The sequence below is a fragment of the Oncorhynchus gorbuscha genome, linkage group LG01 (assembly GCF_021184085.1).
Source record: "Oncorhynchus gorbuscha isolate QuinsamMale2020 ecotype Even-year linkage group LG01, OgorEven_v1.0, whole genome shotgun sequence".
NCBI lineage: Eukaryota > Metazoa > Chordata > Actinopteri > Salmoniformes > Salmonidae > Oncorhynchus > Oncorhynchus gorbuscha.
In genome coordinates this window covers 59,519,984-59,538,096 of record NC_060173.1, presented here as the reverse complement: position 1 = coordinate 59,538,096, position 18,113 = coordinate 59,519,984, and the positions used below count along the sequence as shown (strand labels likewise).

At 40.7% G+C, this 18,113-nt stretch overlaps 1 protein-coding gene across 2 annotated transcripts; it reads right to left on the bottom strand.

Moving 5' to 3' along the window:
* Positions 1–5,285: 5,285 nt before the first annotated feature.
* ifitm5 (interferon induced transmembrane protein 5) lies at positions 5,286–7,984 on the bottom strand. Of its 2 annotated transcripts, XM_046326172.1 has the most exons (3): positions 7,656–7,983; positions 5,911–6,128; positions 5,286–5,655 (listed from the first exon to the last, which is right to left on the bottom strand). In XM_046326172.1, exons 1-3 carry the CDS (start codon positions 7,860–7,862, stop codon positions 5,646–5,648), a joined length of 435 nt encoding a protein of 144 aa, XP_046182128.1. In that variant the 5' UTR covers positions 7,863–7,983; the 3' UTR covers positions 5,286–5,645. The 2 variants fall into 2 exon arrangements, with proteins under 2 accessions (XP_046182128.1, XP_046182224.1); XM_046326268.1 differs by having other exon boundaries at positions 5,286–6,128; positions 7,656–7,984.
* Positions 7,985–18,113: the final 10,129 nt, after the last annotated feature.

The window sequence follows — 18,113 nt, the reverse complement described above, 5'->3', positions numbered from 1 at the left end:
GGACACACCGCCATCACGATGCTCGTTTAATGTGAGCAGGTCCAAGAAGCAATCTCAGGGCTACTAATCCCGTTTTTGATAGCACAAAATCTGCAATGCTCTTGAACTATGAGGTGTGTCATGACACGTTTTGAGAATGCTGAAAAGCAATATCCAATGAGAGCTTGCCAGAGAAGAAGCCAAAGATATTGACGTACAGCATCACACAGAATGTGTATATACAATCATTGGTGTAAACTCTTTAGCAGGAGCGATGACTACTACTAATATGCATTTCAAAAACGGGATTAGTACTTGCCTTTAACCAAAGCGACAAATCTTTAGAGCTCTCAGATCGGATCAAATGAAATTATATTTGCCATATGCGCCGAATACAAAAGGTGTAGACCTTACTGTGAAATGTGTACTTTTGAGCCCTTAACCAACAAAGGAAGTTTTTTTTTAATTAAAGTAAGAAAAATTTGCTAAATAAACTAAAGAACAAATAGTAACACAATTAAATAACAATAACGAGGCTATATACAAGGGATACAGGTACTGAGTAAATGTGCAGGGGTACGGGTTAGTCGAGGTAATTGAGGTAATATGTACATGTAGGTAGGGGTAGAGTGACTATGCATATATAATAAACAGAGAGTAGCAGCAGCGTATGTGACGAGTGTGAAGTGAAGGAATGTGTGTGTGTGGCATCCATGTGCATGTTTGTGTTGTGTGTGTGTGTGCGTGTGTGTGTGTGTGTGTGTGTGTGTGTGTGTGTGTGTGTGTGTGTGTGTGTGTGTGTGTGTGTGTGTGTGTGTGTGTGTGTGTGTGTGTGTGTGTGTGTGTGTGTGTGTGTGTGTGTGTGTGTGTGTGTGTGTGTGTGTGTGTGTGTGTGTGTGTGTGTGTGTGTGTGTGTGTGTGTGTGTGTGTGTGTGTGTGTGTGTTGAAATGTCAGTGTAGAATGTGTGGATGTGTGGTTAGAGTCCAGTGAGTGTACATCGATCCTGAGCAAGGGAGTCAGTGCCAAAAATAATAATAAATACGAACAAAATACGGGGGCTAAGGCAAATAGTCTGAGTAGCCATTTGATTAACTGTTCAACAGTCTTCAGCATGGCTTGAGGGTAGGAGCCTTTTTGCATTTTAGCTCTGAAGTTCACAAGCAATGTCATTCAATTCAAAATGTATTGGCTAGATATTTCAACTCTGTAGGCCTATGGCAAGCGTGAATGTCTGACTGAAAATGTTTATGAGGCTGCTTTGAGCCACAGCTCGTTCTAGCTACGTTAACAATCTAATCACATCATCACATAATTGTTTTCACGAGACAGCGTGGTATAGAGGAACCTCACAACCAGCTGAAGAATCTTGTAGTGTGACCCCTGTCTGTGAAACATCATTTAGTGTCCACTACATTGGATAAACAGAAAAAAGGACAGGAAAGATGGTCGTTTAAGGTGAGAGGCTCAGCGATGTTATGATTTTGAAAGTCGTTTAGTGTACCCACACGGCATATGTGCGTCGTCGAGGAACATGTCGGTACTGATAGGACCGACAGAAAAGCAACCCTACTCTCGAATCAACCTACTCCATTCAAATCTTTCCTTAAGTACGTTATAATTATTCTGCAATACTGACGACGGATCAGCTTCTAGAATTACCTCATAAAATGCCCTAAATTAAGATTTGTCACATCATCTGAATCTAATGCTTATACATTAGGCCTACCCTATAATTACCTTATAAAAATGCACTAAAGTAAGATTTGTCACATCATCTGATTCTAATGCTTATACATTAGGCCTACCCTATAATTACCCTATAAAAATGCAATAAATTAAGATTTGTCACATCATTGCGCACACGTTGTTACATATCATGAAATATATTGAGGCAAAAATGACAGACAGTAGCCTACAATTAGCAAAATTGAACTCGATTGAGTTAACATGAAATTGATTTATATGACTGAAATGTAGCCAATACTGTATTCATCTTATAATGCAGTCATCTCAGTCATCATTTGAAGAATATTTTTTATCCTCGGTTTGTAACAATTTCAAAAACATTGGCAACTTTGTATTTATAGTCAACTTCATTTTGGAATTTTGGATGTCACAGAGAGACAGATAAACATCTTGATTCTGTGTTTAGCAGTGATCTTCCGTGTATAAAGTGACGCGGAAGGGCAAAATAGCATCTATTGACGCACTTAGCTGTTTTACAAGTGGTCTGAGGCAGCCGGTAAATACAGACGTTTTCAAGTGCAACTTTAGCAAAGATGGTTTTGGGAAACAGTTCGGAGATTTAACGATGCTCCTACAAATGTTCTAACGACAAACTTAGCCTTAAGATGCTTTTGGGAAACCGGGCCCTGCTCTTTTCCGGAAAACTTCTGAAAAAGGAGCTTAACAGTGCCTTCGGAAATGATTCAGACCCCTTCAAGTTACAGCCTTATTTTAAAATGGATACAATATTGTTTCCCCTCTACAATCTACAAACAATACCCCATAACAATACCCCATTTTCATGTTTGCAAATGTATAATTTAAAAAAACATCAGAAATAACTTATTTACATGAGTATTCAGACCCTTTGTTATGAGACTCAAAATGGAAACAGGTGCATCCTGTTGATCATCCTTGAGATGTTTCTACAACTTGATTGGAGTCCACGTGTGGTAAATTCAATTGATTGGACATGATCTGGATAGGTAGACACCTGTCTATATAAGGTCCCACGGTTGACAGAGCATGTCAGAGAAAAAAACCAAGCCATTAGGTCGAAGGAATTGTCTTTAGAGTTCCAAGATGGGATTATGTTGAGGCACAGATCTAAGGAAGGGTACCAAAACATTTTTGCAGCATTGAAGGTCCCCAAGAACACAGTGGCCTCCATCATTCTTAAATGGAAGAAGTTTGGAACCACCAAGACTCTTCCTAGCGCTGGCTGCCCGGCCAAATTGAGCAATCGGGGGAGTAGGGCCTTGGTCAGGGAGGTGACCAAAGAACCAAATGGTCACTCTGACAGAGCTCTAGAGTTCCTTTGTGGAGATGGGAGAACCTACAACCATCTTTGTAGCACTCCACCAATCAGGCCTTTATGGTAGACTGGCCAGACGGAAGCCACTCCTCAGTAAAAGGCACATGACAGGAGTTTGGCAAAATGCTAGTCAGGATCGAGGCAAAGATGAACGGAGCAAAGTACAGTGAGATCCTTGATGAAAACATGCTTCAGAGTACTCAGGATCTCAGACTGGGGCAAAGGTTCATCTTCCATCAGGACAACGACCCTAAGCACACAGCCAAGACAACGCAGGATTGGCTTCAGGACAAGTCTCTGAATGTTCTTGAGTGGGCCAGCTAACGCCCGGACTTAAACCCAATCTAACATCTCTGGAGAGACCTGCAATCAAATAAAATAAAATTGTATTGGTTAAATACACATATTTAGCAGATGTTATTGTGGGTGTAGCGAATAGCTTGTGTTCTTAGCTCCAACAGGAACACAAGCATATCACTACACCCTCAATAGCTGTGCAGCAACGCTTCCCATCCAACCTGACAGAGCTTGAGAAGATATGCAGAGAAGAATAAGAGAAATTCCTCAAATACAGGTGTGCCAACCTTATAGCGTCATACCCAAGAAGACTCGATGCTGTAATCGCTGCCAAAGGTGCTTCAACAAAGTACTGAGAAAAGGGTCTGAATACTTATGTGAATGTGATATTTAAAACATTTCTAAAAACCTGTTTTTGCTTTGTCACTATGGGATATGGTGTGTAGATTGATGAGGGGAAAAAAACGATTTAATCAATTTTAGAATAAGGTTGTAAAAGTAACAAAATGTGGAAAAAGTCAAGGGGTCTGAATACTTTCCGCAGACATTGTATGTTCATCCACCAAAACAAGTATGATCCTTGGTCGAGAGTTGTCTTCCATAGAGGGTCAAACCTGTGGAAAGACTGAAGAGTTTGACAAGAGAGGAAAATAAGAATCGTTATACAACAGGTGGGTATAATCCTGAATGCTGATTGGTTAAAAGAGCATTCCAGCTGGTGTCTATTCCACAAGTTACCACCGGCTAAATCTATGATGTTAAAATGCCTATTTACTCTGTTCCATCTGACTGCGCAATCCACTGTCTCATCAGCCCAGCCAGGCAATTTATAAACTTGATCTCCACTATAAAAAGCATCTAGACATTATCTCACATTTCTTTCAGACCAACATTTGGTTTTCAACATTTGTATTAACTTGCTGTCTGTCTCTCTGACATTTGCAACATTGTTTCAATATTCAAATTCGAAGCTGTCCCATAGTAAGTTCATTCATGTGTAGAGGTCAGGAGTCGGGAAGAGAAGGAGAGAAAGGCAGGCAGGCAGGCAGGCAGGCAGGCAGCGTTTCTCAGCCAGTCGAAATCATGAATCAGCCGGCATAATCTTTATTGTTATATATGAAGAACTGTCAATTGAAAAAAAGGTGAAATGAAGTGCAGGTTGTTTGCAGTCTTTCCAGCTTCAGTTTGAAGTTATTGTGTTAGCTGTGTTGTCAGCTAGCTCCTCTTAACAACAGTGTCCTGACGAGTGAGCACATTTTGCCAGGTGAAATCACGCCTCATTAGCTCCTTGTTATGGATGTATCCAAATAAATGTCACTAGAAAACAGCTTAAACAAATGTTATTCTGTCTGCACTGTTTGACGTGACCGTAAGTTAGCTATAGTTGGTAAGCTAGTAAGCAAGGGCTAATAATGTTCCCAGCCAGTATGGCTATGGAACATTTAGAACGAATGCCTGGGTCGCGTCCATAGATACAGAACAAAAAGACTGATCGACTGGGTCGCGTCCATAGATACAGAACAAAAAGACTGAACGACTGGGTCGCGTCCATAGATACAGAACAAAAAGACTGAACGACTGGGTCGTATCTCTGGCAACCAAACCAACAAAACGAACGACCAGCAGGCTTTGGTAGCAACCCTAGATTTTTTTTATGTACTAAAAGGATGAAATAATATAAACACATTTATCAAAATAACGTTTTTAATGAAAATATGTCAGTCATTATTTGAATATTTTGGTAACCCATTGTAACAAACACCGGCTTCTCGGGCATTATCAGGTATATGTCCCACCTACTTCAAGGCCGGAATTCAACCATTTCATGTTGCACAATTTTCAACAATTGAATTTAGCCACTGTTTTTATTTTATTACTGACCTCAAAATTTTGCCTTTGATGTTGCAAATAAACCCCATTGATGGGAAATAAAAATAATGCTGAAACAATTCAGTAGTACAAACCTTCTGTAGTTGTGACATTTTTTATTTTACTTTCTCACATTTGTTTTTCACAAAGGGGTCTAGAAATGGTCAAGATCCAATGCAGTGACAATGATACTAGCCTTTAGCTAACAATACAGCTACCAATAAAAATTACAGCAATAATAATATAATAGTACATTAGAACAACAATTAGTTAATGTCTTGATAATATTTATAAAGGAAAAAAAGTGACCCATGATGTAAAGAGGTCATTAGTCCGTTGTCAGGTGGTTGTTGGGTGGCTTTTAGGGAAGCATCCACCAGTCTCCATCCACCATCTTCTCCTTTAATTTTCTACATCTATCATTCTGTTCTTCGATATCTTCTGTCCACTAACCAGCCTTCAATGTACGCTAAATCGCCCCCAAAAACATAAAATATTTAATTGACAGGTGCCGCATAATTCCCGTTCCCCAAAAAAAGTTTACAATAGCCTACTACAGCTCACGATTGACTTTCATGCAACACATTTTAAAAGTGCGTTGTTTAAATCTGCATAAATAATCCTCAAACCCTGCTCCGAGTTCTACGAGTAATACAGCCTTTTCTGTGTATTTCAACACTCTTTAACAGGCAGAGTATATAACCCTCTACGTCTGTCTCTCTACCTGCTGAAGAGTTTCATGAAGCTCTGGAAGCCGTCCTCTCCGAAGAAGTCGAAGGAGCCCTGTGAGGTGCCCAGGTGAACCAGCAACAGCACCAGCAGCACCACCACCAACAGGGGCACCAGCAGGTTCCAGCCCGCCGCCAGGATGTTGTACCACTTGGCCTTGTCCGAGCACTCCTGGGCCAGCTGCAAGTTCCCCTGGGTCTTCTGATCCCTGGCCTGGACGGGAGAGAGAAGCAAATGTTAAAAGCAATGTCGGTGCTACCCTAAGCTTATTTCATTGAATTGAGAGAGAGCGTGAGATAGAGAGCGAGAAAGTCGATTTATTGATGGGGCTTAAATGAGGATAGGCCTCTGATGTAGGTTCTCTAATGTTATCATCGTGAAAGGTCTCAGGATGTTTTTTCAATCTCTGGATATGGTTCAAATGAAAAGTATGTAATAATGACAGGTAATATATTCATGTAAAATATGTATTTTTTTCTTAATATTCAGATCTGTGTCCATGTTTTCTAGTGGATAGACTACATGGTTCAAAAAGTGGATAGACTATATATGGTTCAAGAGAAAATAGCGTAAATGAATGAAAAAGCATTGTTTAACAATGTAATTGTTTTTGTGCAACACTTCCAGCTATTGACTTTTTTCACAACTGCCACCAGTTTGCTGACAAAGCATATACAACAAAGACATATTGACATAGTAAAATAAAAGTGTGTAAAAATAGAAATAATATTTAATACTGAAACCCTCATGTGAAACACCAACGATATTCACTATGTTTATGGGTTACATTTAGGATAATGTCATTATATTTTTTGTCATTCTATTTCTATAATCCTATTTCATATTACATTTCATGAAATCCTTGAAAGTTTCCAAAATTCCAGTAGTTTACTGGTAAACTTTGAAAGTTACCAGTAATATACCCTTCCCTTTTAACCTGCACAGGCCCACCATGTAGGTCTTATGACCAGGTTTATACACCTGTATTTCTCAACGAATACACTGGTTGAAGTCTACCCTGCTTAAGTTAGTAAATGTACTGGTAAAACATTTGTCTAAGACATTTTGCATATATCTGGCCACTAATAACATATCTGGTTTATTTGGAGAAAAATTAGGTTGGCTTTAGACACTGATTTTAGGTCAGTTTCTCTCCCCCAAATAGTTATGTTTATAATTGGAATTGGATGGCAAACTGATCCTAGATCTGTGTCTACATTCACATTCTCTCCGGTATGGTACCCCTGCTTCCCCCATGCTAGTCTTTAATCTCCCATCAACACTTGCCTATTAGTAAGATGCCAATTACACCAGTTTTAAACTCTCCAGTCAGGCTGCCAGTGGCGGTGCCAATCTCTAATTTGGGCTCTGTTTCATTACAGGGGAAGTGATTTTGGGCCACTGTGCCATTCCCAGTCCACATCCCCCATTCCTGTGGTGCAGGACACACAGACTCCCTCATCTAGTTTGGCTTATGGAGAAGCCTTAGACAGCAAATGTATCTTACAGGAGTCTAGATATTACTACAGTTACATAGTACTGTATGGCAGCTGTAAACATGGACTTTAAATGGATGTAATTTAACACTCACTATTTGTGTTCAATTTATGCTGGTTGTTCAACCTTACTCTGTGTTGCCTCTATTTTAGCTAACAATATAACAGCTACAACATAATCATTAGTGAGACAGGTTTAAATAGAGACATAGAGCGAGAGACATAGAGCTTGTAAAGAACTCACCTTAATTGAGTAGATAAGAGCCATGAATCCCAGACAGCAGAAGTTGACATACAGGGTGTTGCACAGGGACCAGACTAGGTAGTCACTGGGTGGCTTCTTGCCTGCGGTGCCCATATTCACCACGGTGGAACCCGCCGGCTTGCGGGCCGACTTGCAGCTGGTGAGAGGGGTGCAGTCGGACGGGTAGTTGTACGTGTGGTTGTCCATTCTTTTGGCTTCTTCAATTCTTGTTGTCTGGTCCTGAATGTCCTTGATTTGTTGAAAAGAAGCTGGCTAATTCTGTGACCTGCCTTGCTCTGCTTAGATGGCGTCTCCTAGTGTGTCATGGCTCCTGTGTGGGGCTTTTATGCCCCTGTGGAGGGTGGTGACAGCGAGAGGGCGCGTTGGGCAGGGACCTGTAGGCCTGTCATTATGTGGTCGGGCCTCTGGGACAGACCAAGGGATTTTAGAGAGCGAACAGAGAGAGAAGGAAAGACTGAAACAGACAGACAGACAGACAGACAGACAGACAGACAGACAGACAGACAGACAGACAGACAGACAGACAGACAGACAGACAGACAGACAGACAGACAGACAGACAGACAGACAGACAGACAGACAGACAGACAGACAGACAGACAGACAGACAGACAGACAGACAGACAGACAGACAGACAGACAGACAGACAGAGAGAAAGGGAGAGAGAGAGAGACCAGTTTGTTGAATTCAGATCAGGGGTCTCTAATTGGATAGATAGGTGTGCAGGCTTTTGTTCCAGCCCAGTACTACCACACCTGATTCAACTACTGTAATCGTGGTCCAGATTGAAGACAGTGAATAGTTGATTATTTGACAGGTTTGTTAGGGCTGGGCTTGCTCGCTCAAACTGTCACAAAGGGCTGCCTGGGATGGAGTTGGCGATCCCATGTTTAGCGAGCGTAGTTACAATAGAGTTGGATCCCTAGCTAGCTGAAGTCATTACAGTGACTAATACACACGTTCTGCTGTCCTCAGTGTGAGCATTGTTTAACCCAACTTAAATTATAATTTCAACTAGAGCTGGATTATGTAAAGCATTTGTAGCCAAACATGTACATACAGTGCATTTGGAAAGTATTCAGACTACCTGACTTTTACCACATTTTGTCCCATTACAGCCTTATTCTAAAATGGATTAAATAGATAAAAACAATACCCCATAATAAAAAGTGAAAAAGTTTTTTTAGAATTTTTAGCAAATGCATTGAAAATAAAAACAGAAATACCTGTTACATAAGTATTCAGACCTTTTGCTATGTGACTCGAAATTCAGCTCAGGTGCATCCTGTTTCCATTGATCATCTTTCAGGTGTTTCTACAACTTGATTGGAGTCCACCTGTGGTAAATTCAACTGGTTGAACATAATTTGGAATGCCACACACCTGTCTATATAAGTATATAAGGTCCCACAGTTGGCAGTGCATGTCAGAGCAAAAAACAAGCAATGAGGTTGAAGGAATTGTCCTTAGAACTCCAAGACAGGATTGTGTCGAGGCACAGATCAGGGGAAGGGTATCAAAAATGTCTGCAACATTGAAGGTCCCCCAAAAAACAGTGGCAGAAGGGCCTTGGTCAGGGAGGTGACCATGAACCCAATGGTCACTCTGACAGAGCTCTAGAGTTCCTCTGTGGAGATGGGTGAACCTTCCAGAAGGACAACCATCTCTGGCCAACTCCATGAATCAGGCCTTTATGGTAGAGTGGCCGGACAGAAGCCACTCCTCAGTGAAAGGCACATGACAGCCCAATTGGAGTTTGCCAAATAAGATTCTCTGGTCTGATGAAAGCAAGATTGAACTCTTTGGCCTGAATGCCAAAGGGTAACGTCTGGAGGAAACCTGGCAGCATCCCTACGGTGAAGCATGGTGGTGGCAGCATCATGCTGTGGGGGTGTTTTTCAGCGGCAGAGACTAGTCAGGATCGAGGGAAAGAGGAATGGAGCACAGAGAGATCCTTGATGAAAACCTTCTCCAGAGCGCTCAGGACTTCAGTCTTGGGCGAAGGTTCAACAGGACAACAACCCTAAGCACACAGTCAAAACAGCGCAGGAATGGCTTTCGGACAAGTTTCTGAATGTCCAGAACCCGGACTTGAACCCAATCGAAACATCTCTGGAAAGACCAGAAAATAGCTGTGCAGCAACGCTCACCATCCAACCTATCATAGCTTGAGAGGATCTGCAGAGAAGAATGCGAGAAACTCCCCAAATACAGGTGTGCCAAGCTTGTACCATCATACCCAAGAAAACTCGAGGCTGTAATCACTGCCAAAAGTGCTTCCACAAAGTACTTAGTAAAGGGTCTGAATACCTTTGTAAATGTTACATTTCCGTATTTTTTTATTTGATAAAAATTCTAAAAAACTGTTTTTGCTTTGTCATTATGGGTATTGTGTGTAGATTGATGAGGGACAAATCTATTTAATTAATTTTAGAATAAGGCTGTAACGTAACAAAAGGTGGAAAAAGTCAAGGGGTCTGAATACTTTCCAAATGCACAGTATATATCATTTTTGCCCTTTTAAAATGTGGTTGTGTTGGTTCTATACTAGCACTTGTTATTCAAGACAGACCAGAAATGTACAAATATTTTTTTTTATAGAGGATGTTACTGCTCTCTACTGGTGAACCATGTTAGTGTCAAACTGAGGTTGAATATCAGTCATCTGAACTGTGGGACAAGATGTAACTTTTATTGAACTAGGCAAGTCAGTTAAGAACAAATTCTTATTTACAATGACAGCCTACCCCGGCCAAACCTGGACGGCGCTGGGCCAATTGTGCGCCGCCCTATGGGATTCCCAATAACGTCTGGATGTGATAAAGCTTGGATTTTAACCAGGGACTTTAGCGACACCTCTTGCACGGAGATGCAGTGTCCTGGACTGCTGTGCCACACAGAAGCCCTACTATGACCTATTGTCTACTCTACCCTATGAATATCAAATGAATATGAGTCTGCATATCCTGACCTACAGATTTTGTCATCTTAAAAAGGGTAAGCCCTTGGTGACGGAGTGAGGAAGTGTAGTGAGCTGTCTAGACTACCTAACCTATTCCATAACAGATGGTCATGGTCTCCACCTTGTATTGCCACTCAAGCTGCCTGGCCACATCATCCAGCTTGTCCTGGGAGCGACTGATGACCATCATGGCGAACCGTCGACGAGCGAGCTCTTCCACATAGGATTTCCCAATTTTATCCATGGCTTCTGTCACAACTTCCCATTTTCAGAGAGAGCAACTTTCCATTTCCCCAAGACCCACATTTGAAAACCTTAGAGGTGTTAGTGTAGCACCCACAAAGATAGTGAGGCAATGGTGAATTCCCCAACCCAGAAGAGCGGCGTCTCCGCCCGACGAAGCACATCCTCCGCTTCGTCGGGAGTGACAGCGGCTTTTCAGTGACTGTGTGGAGAGCAAAAATGTAGGCAATGTGCTCTATTTTCAGACACAATGCGAGATTCCCTTTATTAGGAGGTTGTAGCATCACACTTCCAAAACACTAGTCTATCCTATGTAAGCACACACCCACTCTATAGTCTGCTGGCATTAGGGAATACCAAATGGCATTAGTTAATAACAAATTCACTGTTAAGTGTTCGGTTCACAGAACATTTACTCATTGTTTTCATCAGAAGACAAATGTGAAAGGGCCTCCCGAGTGGCGCAGCGGTCTAAGGCATTGCATCGCAGTGCTAGAGGCGTCACTACAGATCCGGTTTCGATCCTGGGCTGTGTTGAAGCAGGCCGCAACCGGGAGGCCCATGGCGCAACATCATCCGGGTTAGGGGAGTGTTTGGCCAGCTGTTATGTCCTTGTCCCATCGTGCTCTTGTGGTGCCCGGGTGCATGCATGCTGACTTCAGGTCGCCAGCTGTACGGTGTTTCCTCCGACACATTGGTGCGGCTGGCTTCCGGGTTAAGCGAGCAGCGTGTCAAGAAGCAGTGTGGTTTGGCAGGTCGTGTTTCGAAGGACGCATGACGCTCGAGCTTCGCCTCTCCCAAATCAATACGGGAGTTGGGACAAGACTGTAACTACCAATTTGGGAGAGAAAAGAGATAAAAAGTACAACAACAAAAAAAAATATATATATATATATATATATTATATATAATAAGAAGAGAAATGAGTGCTCACAATTGTGTTCACTGTTTCCGGCATTCAATAAATTCTACTGAACGAAATGTTCAATCACCCCATCAGTGTCGTACCATGTACAACATATGGAAAGATCTAGGCAACAGGGCTGCCTAATTTGTCTGATTTTTTTTACAACATGCAGAGTATGAAGTTGGGTTAGTTCTAAGTAACTTTGGGTTAGCCTACTTCTAAATCATAATCTCCAACATTGTGACCTTCCATTATAGAGCTTTGCTTTGGTGTGGATTGAGGCCTGTACATTCCTATCAGTTGTGTTCCTCCATTGTATTCACCTTTCCTTATTTCTATTGTGAATTGTGTTTCTTTGCTCCGATGGAAAGTCTACAAAACAATGAGCGAACCAGCCTAAGTACTGAATACATGGAATTGGATTGTGATGATACCGATGATTGAATACTGCACACAATGTGCTTATTTATTTTTTATCAGGAATAATAGTTGATTTGATGTGTATGACATTTTTTGGTCAAATATGCATTAAAAGTAGAGTCATGGCCCATAATTCTGCATAATAGTAGATCCAATTTTGATCATCATGATTTAGTTACTACAAAGAAAATGTATTGATTACTGGGATTTCTAAAAGACAGACTAACTTTCTGTTTTGTCTGCTTGTACTCAAGAGATAAGTACGGTTGCATATATCTTTTTTCAGGCAGTCGTGTTCTTTTGATGAATGTATTTGCAATTTTGACTGTATAATATAGTTTTGATGAACGTATAATGCTTTGAGAAGGCAACTTCATTTTGAAAACGTATTTACCTGTTTTGTAATTGCAAATGGCCAAAAAGTTCTGTGTCTTGCGGAATCTGTTTTGAAAATCAACAACATTGTTCCAAAAAATGCTTATACACGATTGAGAAGAACTGTAACTTAGGGCTCTATTCAATCCGCATCGCTGAAGGTCAGCGTTACAACAGGATTGAGGTTAAAGGGAATTTTCCCTTTAAGGAGCCTGCATATCTTGGCCCAATCGGAAATGACCTCTACATTTCTATCACGCAGCGGTATATATTGAAAGAGCCCTAAATATGAGGTCTGCAACCAATTTATTATCTAACCCTTTGCTCTTCCATTCTGTTGGAATTGCTGCCAATAATGGATTAGAATTATGATTGGTACATACACTGACTATACCAAACATTAGGAACACTCCCAATATTGACTTGCTCCCCTTTTTGCCCTTAGAACAGCCTCAATTCGTCTGGGCTTGGACTCTACAAGGTGTCGAAAGCATTCCACAGAGAGTGTCAAATTCCACAGTTGTGTCAAATTGGCTGGACGTCCTTTGGGTGGTGGACCATTCTTGATACACACGGGAAACTGTTGAGCATGAAAAACCCAGCAGGGTTGCAGTTCTTGACACAAACCGGTGCGCCTGGCACCTACTACCATACCCCGTTCAAATCGTTTGCCTTGCCCATTCAACCTCTGAATGGCACACATACACAATAAAATCTATCAAGAAAGTGCTTGATTTTGTGATGCATTTGTTAACAAACATTAAACTCAGTGCTGCTCCCTACCGGGGAAACCTTGTCCAAATATGGACTAATTAGAGACATATACAAATAACTAGTTTGTAGAGGTTGAAAAGGTTTGGCAAGGGCCCTCAAATCCTCAAAGTTATACAGCTGTACCATTGACAGCCTCTTGACGGGCTGCATCAATGCTTGGTATGGTAACAGCACCGCCCTTGATCGCATGACGCTACAGAGAGTGGTGCTATTACCATACCAAGCAGTCAATATGCTATAAATTGTTAAAGACTCCAGACACCCAAGCCATAAACTGTTCTTTCTACCTCTGCATGGCAAGCGGCACCAATGCATCAAGTCTGACACCAACAGCCTCCTGAACAGCTTCTAGCCCAAAGCTATAAGACTGCTAAATAGCTAACAAAATGGTTACATGGACTATCTGAGTTGACCCTTGTATTTTATTTTTTGCACCGTCTCTATGCACACTCACAGGACTTTACACACTCACAGGACTTTACACACTCACAGGACTTTACACACTCACAGGACTTTACACACTCACAGGACTTTACACACTCACGCACACTGACACTCCAACAAACATACACTTCACTTGCTCACACACATAACATCCACTACACATGTATACTGACTCTACACACACATACAATCATCATATACTATCCTGATGCCTAGTCACCATACTCCTATATATATATATATCTACCGCTATCACTCCAGTATATCTGCACATTGTAGATATGGTATTGGAACTGACCCTGTATTTTTTCCCATGTGTTTTTGTTCTACCGAATGTTCTTTTTAGTACTACATTAATATTGATTACTACATTGTTGGGTTTAGAGCTAGCAAGAAAGGCATTTCACTTGTTGGGTTCTGAGAATATGAAATATACTTATTGATGTCACTGAGGGAGAGCTGAGGTTTAGATGGTCTACACCAGAAGTGAATGGTTATAGGAGGAAGGTATATAGTGTGTTCAATTTAAGCTTGGAATGTGCTGAGTGCAGGGAAACGATCACATCTGGCAGGCATTGATAAGGGGAGGAAGCCATGGATTGGTGATGGAGGGGGGTTGAGGTCAGGTCACCTTAAGGGAGAAATATACGTTTTTTGCCTGCATCACTAGTGTCCTGCCGAGCAGTAAACAATGGCGTTTGTACAGATGAGTAGGAGGGGACTCAGCCTATGAGGAACGGTTAAATATCAGTGCTTGTGTGAAAAATGTTTTTGTCTGAATGTAGCTATATTGATCCTCTGGGAAGAATAAACTTGGTTAAGCGTTCATAGTGTCCGTAGAGTTTTTTACTCTGAGAAGTAGATCCTAACACAATGTACTTGTGCATGTGTCATTAAACCTTGAAACAGTGCTGCTCCCTACTGGGGAACCATGGCAGTGTCAAACAGAGGTTGACTATCGGTCATCATATTGTCTACTGTACCCGATGAATATCTAAAGAACGTCAGTCTACAGTACATATCCTACAGCTTTTGTCGTCTTAAAAAGATCAAACTTCTTGTTGAAATCTCCTGTTTGAAACAAAAAAATGTCAGTTTACGCTTCGAGTTGTACTTTTTATGTACAGTATTTTTATTAACAAATAATGTAAAAGAAAATACCAGAAATAATAGAAAGGTCAAATGATCATACAGGTGCAAAAACAGCAAGAATGATGGGAAAACATTGTAATTATAGGCAGTTTGTTCAAGCGGCCAAGTTCATTGAAGACGTGACATGGTACATCAATGGTTCATACATAGGCTACATACAAACACACACGTAGTGTTGCACAGAATACCGAAATGTCTGTACTTTTTCAATACTAGAACATGAAAAACGGTTCAGTTCTAAAATTACTCTTACTTTCGGCACTTCTGTCAAATGTGTCTCACGGATCAACTCTGTCTACCAGCGCAACCAGTCCACTTATAGCAGGAAATAATGTGACATGGCATATAGAAATGTTGAAACCGTTAATTACTGTCCCATACGGAAAAGTTATATATGGGCATATATCGTGGAAACATATATGCATATATATACTTATAGATGTATTGTTAAAATATACAATAATAGGCCAGTTTCATATAAGTCAAATATTTCTATCTTATATACACAAATGTATATGTGCATATGTATAATACTTACACTACCGGTCAAAAGTTTTAGAACACCTACTCATTCAAAGGGTTTTTCATTATTTTTTATAAATTTCTACATTGTAGAATAATAGTGAAGACATCAAAACTATGAAATACATATGGAATCATATAGTAACCAAAAAAGTGTTAAACAAATCAAAATATATTTTATATTTGAGATTCTTCAAATAGCCACCCTTTGCCTTGATGACAGCTTAGCATACTCTTGGAATTCTCTCAACCAGCTTCATGAGGTAGTCACCTGGAATGCATTGCAAATAACAGGCAAATAACAGGTGTGCCTTCCTCAGAGTGAATTTGTGTAATTTCTTTCCTTCTTAATGCGTTTGAGCCAATCAGTTGCATTATGACAAGGTTGGTATATAGAAGATAGCCCTATTATGTAAAAGACCAAGTCCATAATATTATGGCAGCTCAAATAAGCAAAGAGAAATGACAGTCCATCATTACTTTAAGACATAAAGGTCAGTCAATACAGAACATTTCAAGAACTTTGAAAGATTCTTCAAGTGCAGTCGCAAAAACCATCAAGCGCTATGATGAAACTGGCTCTCATGAGGACCGCCACAGCAAAGGAAGACCCAGTGTTACCTCTGCTGCAGAGGATAAGTTAATTACAGTTACCAGCCTCATACATTGCAGCCCAAACAAATGCTTCACAGAGTTCAAGTAACAGACACATCTCAACATCAACTGTTCAGAGGAGACAAATTTCTGCAAAGAAACCACAAAGGACACCATTAAGAAGAAGAGACTTGCTTGGGGCAAGAAACACGAGCAAAGGACATTAGACTGGTGGAAATGTGTCCTTTGGTCTGGAATCCAAATAAGAGATTTTTGGTTCCAACTGCTGTGTCTTTGTGAGACGCGGTGTGGGTGAAAGGATGATCTCCGCATGTGTATTTCCCACCGTAAAACATGGAGGTGGTGTTAGGGTGTGGGGGTGCTTTGCTGATGACACTGTCTGTGATTTATTTAGAATTCAAGACACACCTAACCAACATGGCTACCACAACATTCTGCAGCGATACGCCATCCCATCTGGTTTGGGCATAGTGTGACTATCATTTGTTTTTCAACAGGACAATGACCCAACACACCTTCAGGTTGTGTAAGGGCTATTTTACCAAGAAGGAGAGTGATGGAGTGCTGCAACAGATTATCTGGCCTCCACAATCCCCTGACCATAACCAAACAGATGGTTTGGAAAAGCAGTCAACAAGTGCTCACTGTTGGTAAAGCAATCCAGGTGAAGCTGGTTGAGTGAATGCTAAGCTGTCATCAAGGTAAAGGGTGACTATTTGAAGAATCTCAAATATAAAATATATTTTGATATGTTTAACACTTGAAGTTACTACATGATTCCATATTTGTTATTTTATAGTTTTGATGTCTTCACTATTAATCTACAATGTAGAAAATTGTAAAAAGAAAAAAAGAATCCTTGAATGAGTAGGTGTTCTAAAACTTTTGACCGGAAGTGTCTATGCTCATATATGTGACACATGTAGTATTATATCTCATAATACATTACCAGTCAAAAGTTTGGGCACACCTACTCAATCAAGTGTTTTTCTTTATTTTTACTATTTTCTACATTGTAGAATAATAGTGAAGACATCAATACTATGAAATAATAATAATAATAATAATACATATGGAATCATGAAAATAGTACAAATACATGTTTCAGTATCCAGACGTAAATAGTAATGCTTTACCAATAATGAATGAATTTACTAACACCATCCTCATAAATTATACTACACTGAACAAAAATATAAACGCAGCATGTAGGGTGTTGGTCCCATGTTTCATGACCTGAAATAAAAGATCCCAGAATGTTTCCAAACGCAAAGAAAGCTTATTTCTCTCAAAAGATGTGTATACATTTGTTTACATCCCTGTTAGTGAGAATTTCTCCTTTGCCAAGATAATCCATCCACTTGACAGGTGTGGCATATCAAGAAGCTTATTAAACATGATCTGTAGACAGGTGCACCTTGTGCTGGGGACAATAAAAGGCCACTCCAAAATGTGCAGGTTTGTCACACCACACAATGCCACAGATGTCTCAAGTTTTGAAGGAACATGTAATTGGGCCTGTGGGCCATGTTCTGTTATAATCTCCACCCGGCACAGCCAGAAGAGGACTGGCCATCCCACATAGCCTGGTTCCTCTCTAGGTTTCTTCCTAGGTTTTGGCCTTTCTAGGGAGTTTTTCCTAGCCACCGTGCTTCTACACCTGCATTGCTTGCTGTTTGGGGTTTTAGGCTGGGTTTCTGTATAGCACTTTGAGATATCAGCTGATGTACGAAGGAAGGGCTATATAAATACATTTGACTTGATGTAATTGGAATGCAGACTACAGGAATGTCCATCAGAGCTGTTGCCAGAGAATTGAATGTTTATTTCTCTACCATAAGCCGCCTCCAACATCATTTTAAAGAATTTGGCAGCACGTCCAATCTGCCTCACAACTGCAGACCAGATGTATGGCATCTCGTTGGCGAGCAGTTTTTTGATGTCAGAGTTGTGAACAGAGTGCCCCATGGTGGCAGTGGGGTTATGGTATGGGTAGGCATAAGCTACGGACAAAATAGCATT